The following is an 11,181-nucleotide window of genomic DNA, read 5'->3' as shown; positions in this document are numbered from 1 at the left end:
ATTTAATGACGACAAAGCGAGTGAAAAACTTGACTGAAGGAATCAGAAAAAAGTACAATGATAATACGGCAAGGTGGGAGAGTAAGACACCTCATATTAATATCGGTTTAAAGTACAAAGGGAATAAGACAAGGTGGGAGAGTAAGACACCCACATGCAAATTTAGGTAAACAGTACAATGATAATACGACAAGGTGGGAGAGTAAGACACCTCATAACAATATAGGTCAAAAGTACGAGGACAAGACAAGGTGGGAGAGTAAGACACCCTCATACAAATATAGGTCAAAAGTACAATGATAATACGACAAGGTGGGGGAGTAAGGCACCCCAATACAAATATAGGTCAAAAGTACAATGATGATAGGCCAAGGTGGGAGAGTAAGACACCTCATATAAATGAAGGTCAAAAATACAATGATAATACGACAAGGTGGGAGAGTAAGACACCCTCATACAAATATAGGTAAAAAATACGAGGAAAAGACAAGTAGGGATAGTAAGACAACCAATACAAATCTAGGTTAAATCTGGGTCACTTTCTTTTACGGTGGGGACAACGAAACCACGAGACATTCAAACACACCCCGAACACGTCTTCATACCGCAAAAGGAAATACAATTGTCCAAATGAGATCATGGTGCCTGCCTCAGCCGAAACTCTCAACACACGGCGTCGTAAGATTATCCGTAGTAAGTCAACATCTGGAATGGATATCCTGATAATGTCCACAGGACATTGGATATCGAATCGACTGGAACCTGTAACCACTGTAGGAAGCGGATCCACTATAGCATATATTGCTCTGCGTCACTTCGTAATGAATGGAAAACTGAATGACAAATGTCTGGAAAAATCGCGAAAAAATTCAAATGTTTGAAATATAAGGAAACTTTGGCTTTTCATATAGTCAACCTCGTTGATAACGAATTTCTGGGGACCGTGAAAAACACTTGGCTATATCCATATTTCATAAATCCCGAAACATATTCACTCTATTTAATTGCATTTGTCACACAGAACAAGATTTCGTTAACGTCGTCATTTTTAGAACCAAAAAGATCGCTTTGATTTCGTTTCAGATGTGTTTTACCCTCATCAAAATTTTCCAAGGTATGAGTACAGAAATGAAGGTGATCAACTCACACAGATTTATAAGCCTTGTGAAGTTTCGAAAAGTAAACGTCATCACAGGTAGTCTTGTTCTCGTCATGGGGCGAATTCGCAACGAAAACTGCTTTCCTAATACAATTTTCTATTGTTTTCGGTCGTGGTAATGTCTCCCAACTTTCACAGCTTTCAAAGATTAATATTTTTTGTCGAGAAACAGAAACAAAACCTGCACCTTTCTGTGGAAGCCATAACCTAACATAAAATGAACTCAAAACAGGTAGACCCAAAACCTTGTTGTTTTTATTGGAAAGTGTCGATGCAGAAAACCACGTTAGCAGTAAAAAATATAAATTAGAAAATGTCAGTTATTGCATTAATTTAGTGATATAATGATGAAAATCAAGACTTGAAATATTTCTTTGTTGTCGTCATACCTTCATTATTTTTGCAGTTGACTAAAAAATACACACGTATAATATATATGTGTTTGGAAACTAAAGAGAAATATATATGATATCCTCTGTATATAAAAAGTCTTACGTATGGTATCGTAAATAAAGTTAAAACATATCTCCTACAGTTGATATATGTCGATTTGTTGTGTCAATTTCACGAATCTTGACAGTGTGAGTTGCCGGGACTTTTTCCTTCAATGTTACGAAATACTTAGCAACAAGTTTGAATGAAACTATGAGTGTCATCCTTACTTCTCCGAATGTAAGTTGTTCCTCTGTTTTAAGTCCAGTCTGTATTTCCCACGTGACACACAGGTTTACCGTCATCAAGCTTCTGTGACAGATACATCAGTTTGCTCTTAAAGTCATCGGAGTTGATATAGCCTCCCTGTAACATTTTAACAGAATCGTGTTAATCAGATAGTTCAATGTTAGCATTTTCCAATCAGCACAATCTGTCAAAATCAACTGGAACTGTCGCCAGGATGGCTGACTAATACCCCGCAGTCTGCACGAGTCAATGGTAAATTGGAACTGTTAATAAGAGGCTAAATAAGTGCATGCCGATATTTTTGAAATTCAGAATGTCTGAAACATGTGTTCTTCACAATAAAGATAATTCAACGACCAGTTGCCATATCAATCATAATTTTGAAAAAAAGAAAGTAGCATGCACACACACACACACACACACACACACACACACACACACACACACACACACACACACACACACACACACACATATATTCTCTATATTTGTGTGAAGTTTCATTGAAATCGGTCCTTTGGTTTAGGAGGAGTTGTCGACCGGACAAACTTAAAGTTATGGTTCTTATAGGAAAACCCGTTTATAGTGACTAGTTGTCATATCAACCATAATTTTGTGGAAAAGAAAGTGGCACGCACATTTACACATAGTTCTCTATATTTGTGTGAAGTTTCATTGAAATCGGCCAATCGGTTTAGGAGGAGTTGTCCGGACAAAATGTATCTACAGACAGACGGACGGACAAACGGACGGAAAACGTGATTCCAGTATACCCCCCCCCCCCCCCCCCCCCCCTAATTTCGTTGCGGGGGTATAATTAGCGAAGCATTAACTTTATTTTGATTGTTCTATTGAAATAAAAATACTTGTCAAGACGCTGTTTTTCGGAATATTTGTGAAAATAAACGTGTGACGTGTGTTCAATAAATGTCAACAAAACGATCCATTAATATATTTTTGTTTCACGTTGCTGACATAAATTATCAAGGGAAACATTGTCTAACCTGCAAATGTCTTTCACCTTTTCCAGTAAATGCATTTCGGGCATGAGCAAGTCTCCTATTATTGAAGCAGATCATATCACTCTTCCGGAGACGTACGACTCTCTGGCGGATACAATAAGACATGTTTTATGTACACTAGCTGAATGTTGCAACAGCATGGTAATGATAATTCACTGTTGCCATAGAATTTAAATTCAATATAAAATCAAGGTCAAATAAGACAGTAAAAAGTTCATTGATTATTTATTTTTTTTATATCATAAATGTTTGAGTATTCTGAATAAGATATATCAGTATCTAAGATGTTTCGGTGTCATTGCCTTTGTTGTAGGAGAGTATGTTAATGTAGATGCATGGAAAGCCTTTCATTTATGGCACAAAGTCCATCGATTATTTGATAGATTTACAGGGGCTATCGTATATACCAAATGATGCAGGATATAGTGCATTTTATTTAAACCAGAGACCTATATACTAGTATATAGGTCTCTGTTTAAACAATATATCAATATAACTCCATCAAATGCTAGCATCGCTCGAAGAATAAGTGATTATTTTCATTTCCATGATCAAGACTTCAATCCACATAGATAAACAGTAAAGGTATGATTATAGAGAACTTGCACATATACCATACAAAAAGAGTCTATATGAATTACAAAAGTCCAGATTTATCCAGAACCAGACAGACGTCGGGCTATCATAACCCTGATTCCTACCCTATAGGGGAAGTCATTGATCGCCCTGGCGAAAAGCTGGTAGGCCAGATAGAACTCCTCCACGTTGTTCTGTGTATGAAAAATAACGTTATTAACAGGATTACCTCTTACCTCCAATTTGATTAGCCTGCACATCTTTTAATACTACTTAGTCAATCGTTAGCAAATAAATCTTGAATTGCCGTGGTTATCAAAGTCAAAAATGCGGAATATGTGATGCCAGATAGCATCTTTGCAATAGACATAAATTAAAGAGAACGAAATTAACTAACGTTTTATTATGCTACTCCTGGTAAATATATTCCAAGTTTTTTTCACGATGTATTCCTGAATATTAATTTCTGAAAACTCTTTAACAGAAAAAAAAAACAACAAAACAACTGAAAGTGACATTAAAGCAAATGTTTTGTTTATAAAGGGATGCCAAAGTGCGAGATGTCAAATGTTTTATATATAAAGGGATGCCAAGGTGCGAGATGTCAAATGTTTTGTTTATAAAGGGATGCCAAGGTGCGAGATGTCAAATGTTTTTTTGTATAAAGGGATGCCAAGGTGCGAGATGTCAAATGTTTTATATATAAAGGGATACCAAGGTGCGAGATGTCAAATGTTTTGTTTATAAAGGGATGCCAAGGTGCGAGATGTCAAATGTTTTTTTTATATAAAGGGATGCCAAGGTGCGAGATGTCAAATGTTTTTATATAAAGGGATGCCAAGGTGCGAGATGTCAAATGTTTTTTTATATATAGGGATGCCAAGGTGCGAGATGTCAAATGTTTTTTATATAAAGGGATGCCAAGGTGCGAGACGTCAAATGTTTGTTTATATAAAAGGATGCCAAGGTGCGAGATGTCAAATGTTTTTTTTATATAAAGGGATACCAAGGTGTGAGATGTCAAATGTTTTTTTATAAAGGGATGCCAAGGTGCGAAATGTTAAACGTTTTTTTTATAAAGGGATGCCAAGGTGCGAGATGTCAAAGCTAGAATAAGAACCATAACACCTTAAAAGAAGGCTGTCATTTTTTAAGAATCAATTATGTTTTATTTTCCCCAACACTTGATAGATGGCACGGGTTTAGGAGCCCTGGAGGAAGCTGTCAAAAACAATGGTATCAAAGTGTATAATTGATCTTTCAATGGAGTGTGTTAGTGGCCTGATTTCCCTGTGCTCTTTCAAATGTTTCCTCAGCACTCTAGAATAAGGTTAATCCTGGTGCTCAAATGCTACCCGAAAGTTTAAGCATTTGATATAAATTCTTGCGTGAATATCATTTGACTGCAAGTTTCGTTCGTAATACAATGATTATTTTATAATTAAGTATGCAGGGCATTTCAATAATCGAAATGTAGCGAATATTTAGTACAGAAAGTCTACGTCTGTGTTGACGGCACTGACTCACTAACATACCACACATGCTAAACAACCTTTCTGTCTAGAACACTGTCTCTAGACTGATTATTTTCATATTAAAGTATCCAGATTCCACGTCCGAATCCGGCATTGACTTCCGCGTCGGTTAATTATATTCACGTTACGTATCACATAGTGACATTCGTGTATGTAATAGACTTTTGATTATTTTTAAAATAAATTGACTTAAACATTTTTTTTTCTCAAAAAATGTTGTGTTCAAATGTATTAGGTTTCAGATAGAAAAGGTTCTGAATCATTGCGAATCCAATTTCATTTGATTGTACAGTGCTTTAACCAGTTTATTTACTCCACAATTTCGTCGAAAAAAAAATTAAATGGAAACATTTAAGAACACCAGGAAGATAATGTTTTGAAAGTCTTAACTTGTATTGCGTGAATAACAACACCCACACTTTATAGATAGGTAACAGACTGTGTCGAAATAAGATCCACACTAATGACAAACAAATTATCAGGCCTCACGTCTATATGACTATAGAAACTGGCATACGTTCTACATTACAAAGATTTGACAACGTGTGTGGTTTGGAACCAGTAAAATATCTATGGTTATATTTCAATCAGTTTATAGTTACACTGGTATTATCATTTTTAACCTTACCTGCTGCACCAAAGGTGGTCCAAATTGATGTTCATGCCAAGTGATATTGATTACCTGAAAGTTTCCAAATTATGATGTCAACTGCTGTTTTGACATAAACAATTATCAACATCAAACAAAAGTTTACACCAAAATAAGAACATTGTGCAATTCAAGTAATTTCTTGAAAACCACGGGATATACAAACAGTAGATATTACATAAATTTTATAGGATACAAAAAAAAAGAATTAAACCAAACATTCCCAAATAATACACGGCTTCTGCTTTCAAGGCCAATAACAAGAATCCATGGTAGTGAGAAGATCCCCATATGGTACAAAAATAGAAATAATAACATTCATACTCTCATTTCGGGCTAGAAAAACACATTTCCTAAATATGATAATTAAACTGGTAATTATACTGAAGTATAGATCGTTTGTAAAGGTAGATTGTGTCAAGGCCTAGCAGAAATGTGCCAAATGTATCAAATTTGCCGATGAAACGCATATTGATTAATATCCACAATGCCCTGCTTCCCAATATATGTTTGATTACCTGTTCCGCGACCAAACATCATGCGTATAAACGTTACAACATATGACGAAGAAAAAGGTTACATAATGGTTTATTTGTTTTATCATTCATCTCATTGTCATTGTTGTAAGACAATGGCAACATTTACCCGTTTCTCGTCGTTGAGGGATATCAGAGGTCTCCTGTAAACCATGTGGACAGGGTTGGCACTGTTTGATAAAGAATTAACCGATGAAATAAATGTAAACAATGGAGAGGACAATATAATCAAAAGTGTCACTGATAACATGCCCTTAAATACAACAACTTACTATAAATAATTGAATAAATAAATGAATCAAAGTTATCCCCCAGTATCGGTAGTTTGTGGAGGCAGTGTATTCGATGAAAGCAAACATCCACAATGATGAAAGTAAACATTCAAAATGACAATATTACCGCTCATATTGAATCCTCCTGAAAGTTACTGGAATTTTTGTCAAAATTCGAAACGCCTCTGGAAATTCAGCCCGGAAAATCTCAGCAACGTGATATAGATCGACGAACAGGGTTTCCCCACCCTCCAATGAGTCATCAAATCTTGTGAAAAAAAGAAGATAACCAATCGAAATTATCTTGTCTTTCAAAGAATGCATGTAATGCGAATCTTGAAGTGGGAAGGACACGGTACAGTAGTTGTTGGTGAGTGATTTGGTCAACACAGCTTGTTTTTTTTCTTTTTGTTTTATGATAAAATATGTAGTAATGCCAGAGAGATTGTTAGAAGGGGCTGCCCAATCGCCTGCTCTCTGGTCCTGTATCTTGTTATGATGTTGAAGTATGTTGTTGTGCATTGAATATACAGTACACATAATTATGTCTTTATTTGACCAGACTGTAAGCTAGACGAATGTCTAAATATGTAACCCTGTCGAAATTAAGTAATTTATTATTGTGATGGTATGGTAGGGTTGATAATTTATCAACTTAACTATTCGTCTCAATATTTGTTCCTTTGCAAGTTTTTAATCAGTAACCATCAAATGCATACCAATGCTAAAGAAAGTTTTCAGTCATTATGGTTAAAGTAGAGATGATCACTTCTGTCCCTGCGCTAACATCCTAAGGGATATTCATATACCAACATGCAATTGGGGACACTGAGCGACCGATCCTTCATTAAAGTCATCAGTAATACATTAAGTGACTGACTTTGATGTTGTTTTTTTTTAGTTCTTTCAAGAAGTCATCGGAACACTTCTACTGCGAGCCTCGAACAGGATTAACAAAAATAGTGCTGGTATGTGTCTTACCTACTTCCTCGACTATGCGTATGGAGTTTCTGGAGATCTGAGAATCACAATCTTAGTTAAAAGACAGGAAACATTATGTCACTGTACGGTCTGTCATATCCGACGTTTATCGTCTTAAGTTTGGCTTACGGTGGAGCTCTTCTGTCGTTATTTATCCATAGTAAAGATCGGGCACTATCCCGACATAAGGTAAAACTATCATTCAGATAACACTTCATCTATGTTGCTCCATCGACAGAAGGTCTTTGGATAAAACTATTAGATTCTATTCGATTGTTTAGAGGAACAAAGACGCATCTTCGACAATTTTCACTGCAATGAAGCAATCATGCTTACCCTGACGATACTACCCCCGATTTGCCTCGACATTGTTTAATTGGTAATATGAATTTTTGATTTCAGATCATTTTATTTCTTTTGTACTTGTATGTTCATATCGTCACGCTTACTTCAAACAATGAAGAAACTGTATACCGGGCTGTGCCTCATATATGGCTTGGTCCATGTGGAACAAAAGCGCCTGTCGTCCGTCTGTAGAATTGACCATCTTTTTCTCAACTTTGACGTCCCACAGCTGGGAATAAATTACATTATTTTGATGATAAGCTAACATACATATAAATCCTACTTCTGCTCCTACTACATGTTGACCGGCTGTATTTACCTTAAGTAAATATTTTCAACAATTAAAAAATATCTTCTTATTATGAATGGATGGTCACTCTTTACTCTTTATTCCTACGACCTTTATGTTCTTGCTGAGCGCGATATACGTATTTATACAAAATGACCGTGGAAAGACAATTTCAAATGACGTCACACGGAAGATTCTAAATATTTGAAAGCTAAATAACTGACCTCTCCGTAAAAGGTTGCCATCAGACACCCAATCTTGCTCAAGACCTGTGATGAAGAGAATACCATACATTAGACACACAAGTAGAACAAAAATTATCCGGGTTACCGTTATAAAATGTTATTTTGCCACTAACCATACTTTTTCATTCTACATCCTTGAAAATTGAACAGCGATACCGTCGAAAAACGTGATTTATTTGTTTAAAGAGTTAAGATTAATTTAGTTTGTTCTAATTTCTCAATAAAGTAGTACTGCACAGCAAATAGTCTTATTATGTAGCATGATGGTGTCCCTTCTTGAACACCTGGTTCCACATCCATTATTATATATAGACCTCCCTATCTTATCATAGATACATTTTCTGAATAAATTTGTTCTATTACGTGTAAACATGACAGGCAATGTCGAATTTTATAGATGTTGGACTAATGGTACTTGTATACACAATGTCTATGTGCCATACACTACAAACTGTCATTTATTATGGAATCACGACTCTGGAATGTTAACATGTGTTTTATTTGTAAAATTATTATTTATATATCAGTATGTACTATATGCGGGATACTTGACCTCATTGTATTGTTTAGAAATGGCTGCATTGTTAATTTGATACTGTGAGTTCACTTACGTATTAATATTTGTTAGATTAATATGTATTGTTAGATTGATATGTATTGTTAGATTGATATATAGTTAGATTGACATATATTGTTAGATTGATATGTATTGTTAAATTGATATGTATTGTTAGATTGATGTGTATTGTTAGATTGATATGTATTGTTAGATTGATATGTATTGTTAGATTGATATGTATTGTAAGATTGATATGTATTGTTTTATTGATATGTATTGTTAGATTGATATGTATATTGTTAGATTGATATGTGTTGTTAGATTGATATGTATTGTTAGATTGATATGCATTGTTAAATTGCTATATATTGTTAGATTGATATGTATTGTTATATTGATATGTATTGTTAGATTGTCATTTATTGTTAGATTGATATATATTATTAGATTGATATGTATTGTTATATTGATATGTATAGTTAGATCGATACTGTGTGATGACTTACGTATTGACCCGTATTGTTAAATTGAAATGCATTGTTAGATTGATATGTATTGTTAGATTGATATATATATATATATATATTTAATTATAACTTCCTCAATAAAATATCTTTACACGAGCACACTCCCATAGTGTGACTCGGCTTTTTCACCTGCGAAGACGCGCACATGTGTCGGTTTACTGTTGACATGTTGTCAGTGGATTGATTGTAAGGAATGAAGTATTCCTTTGTGAATTTAGAAATGGAATATTCGTTGTTAGTTTTAAATGTCACATAGAAGTGAGTGTCAAAATAATTCCACACCCTACGTTATTTAGTAATATTCAAATAGTTTTAGAAAAAATAATCAAGCCGTTGATTGTGTAAGTGATTCACCTTAAGACAGTTTTTAGTATCGCACAAATGATTACTCTATCTGGCCTTTCGGCGTAAACATGAGAACTACAGTAACTGTATCTCATCTCTGACTCGAAATCTGAAAGAATTGTGTATATTGTGCATTTGTACATCTTCATGGAAGTATATCTAATCGTTTTATAGTTCATTTCCTTTTGGGAATTTATTAGAAAATGCAAAAAAACACATGACTTTCCATATTTTTCTATCCTTTTTGTTGTTTTATAGCTCTTTTTCCCTCTGTTCTCTTGACATGTATTTTTTGGAGCATAAATTCACCGGTCATTTTTTATTTTTTTTTTTTAAATTTTTACTTATTTGGTTACATTTGATGAATTCTCATCACTCGTCTCAATAATTGCTAAAACCTACTTTACATTATAGTGTTTAAGCACTGCTGTATATACAACATTTACTTTCAGTTTTGTTCTATTGTATGTGAGATGTGTGTAAGTACTCTGATGCGTGACTGTAAACTATATTATAGCTATTTACTACCCATATTGAATTACATATAAAAGTGTGTAATTGGGTGTGCGTGTGTGTGAAAGCTGAATTAGGTTATAGTTAGAAATGTACATATCTACCGGAATAGAAGAAGACTGATATAGGCATAGCCTGTTGTCTGATTCTTTTGTAAATACTCATTTAATGACTGTAGTTAATGTACTTTGTTAAAATGTATTTACAATAAAATATTTTTGAAATTGAAAATAAAATTGATATGTATAGTTTGATCGATACTTACGTTCCTGGCGTAATGATGTTCGGCTGGTACATCTGTCAAAAGACAAATTCCCTGGTCGCTGATATTTCTGAGCCACCTTTCCAATACAGATAGATATAATGACGATTCTGATATAACATAGAAGTCAAAACGTAGGAACCTTATGAATTATACCACAATTATCGAGGTGTTGTCCACTACATCTGCGGAAATAGAAAGTTAAATATCAATAGGTATAGAAAAATAATGAAATATCAAAATTGGTTTGAAATTATTTTATTATGTCGTGTATTGAATTAAATTGAATTTCAGCATATTGTATATATCTTTGTTGATGGATGTTGGAATACAAAATTACAAATGACAGAATCAGTTAGGTTGGTATAGCCTATTTTAAAAGAAACAAGTTTCCATATCACCATCACATCTGAAGCAATTTAAGGAAATGAAGTTCATTTCTAATAACCATACCTATATAATGAATCCTCTGACGACTGCACATCTCGCCAGGAAATCCTTGGTACTGTCGTCTTAACCAAAATAGATATTACTTACGCACACAGTTTAGAAAACAATGGGTAAATAAAACTGAATTTTTAATGCTATTAAGCTACATAGTGTGTTTCAGTTTCTGTTAACACAATTAATGTGATCATGGTAAACATATTCAACGATTAGAGTTATATTGACGAAATCAATTACA

The 11,181-nt window shown here is 34.3% G+C and overlaps 1 protein-coding gene and 1 long non-coding RNA gene across 2 annotated transcripts; both read right to left on the bottom strand.

Moving 5' to 3' along the window:
• Positions 1-1,493: 1,493 nt before the first annotated feature.
• On the bottom strand, positions 1,494-6,692 carry LOC117326677 (gamma-butyrobetaine dioxygenase-like). Its single transcript, XM_033883402.1, has 6 exons — positions 6,558-6,692; positions 6,268-6,328; positions 5,602-5,655; positions 3,564-3,632; positions 2,845-2,946; positions 1,494-1,957 (listed from the first exon to the last, which is right to left on the bottom strand). Exons 2-6 carry the CDS (start codon positions 6,310-6,312, stop codon positions 1,850-1,852), a joined length of 378 nt encoding a protein of 125 aa, XP_033739293.1. The 5' UTR covers positions 6,313-6,328; positions 6,558-6,692; the 3' UTR covers positions 1,494-1,849.
• A 1,174-nt stretch (positions 6,693-7,866) lies between these two features.
• LOC117326679 lies at positions 7,867-10,581 on the bottom strand. The gene is made up of 3 exons (XR_004532494.1): positions 10,500-10,581; positions 8,270-8,314; positions 7,867-7,985 (listed from the first exon to the last, which is right to left on the bottom strand). It is a non-coding gene; the product is annotated as an uncharacterized LOC117326679 (long non-coding RNA).
• Between the last annotated feature and the right edge of the window lie 600 nt (positions 10,582-11,181).

The sequence above is a fragment of the Pecten maximus genome, chromosome 5 (assembly GCF_902652985.1).
Source record: "Pecten maximus chromosome 5, xPecMax1.1, whole genome shotgun sequence".
Lineage (NCBI taxonomy): Eukaryota > Metazoa > Mollusca > Bivalvia > Pectinida > Pectinidae > Pecten > Pecten maximus.
The sequence above is the reverse complement of the archived record's forward strand: the minus strand, read 5'-3'. Positions and strand labels throughout refer to the sequence as shown.

What these genes read in the sequence shown, in the direction of transcription:
- LOC117326677 (XM_033883402.1), bottom strand. Translation starts at nt 6,312, where the DNA reads ATGGTTTACAGGAGACCTCTGATATCCCTCAACGACGAGAAACGG. An exon ending in GACCACCTTTGGTGCAGCAG is followed by an intron (nt 3,633 to 5,601) that starts GTAAGGTTAAAA and finishes TTTCATACACAG; the next exon opens with AACAACGTGGAGGAGTTCTA. An exon ending in TCAATGACTTCCCCTATAGG is followed by an intron (nt 2,947 to 3,563) that starts GTAGGAATCAGG and finishes TGTATCCGCCAG; the next exon opens with AGAGTCGTACGTCTCCGGAA.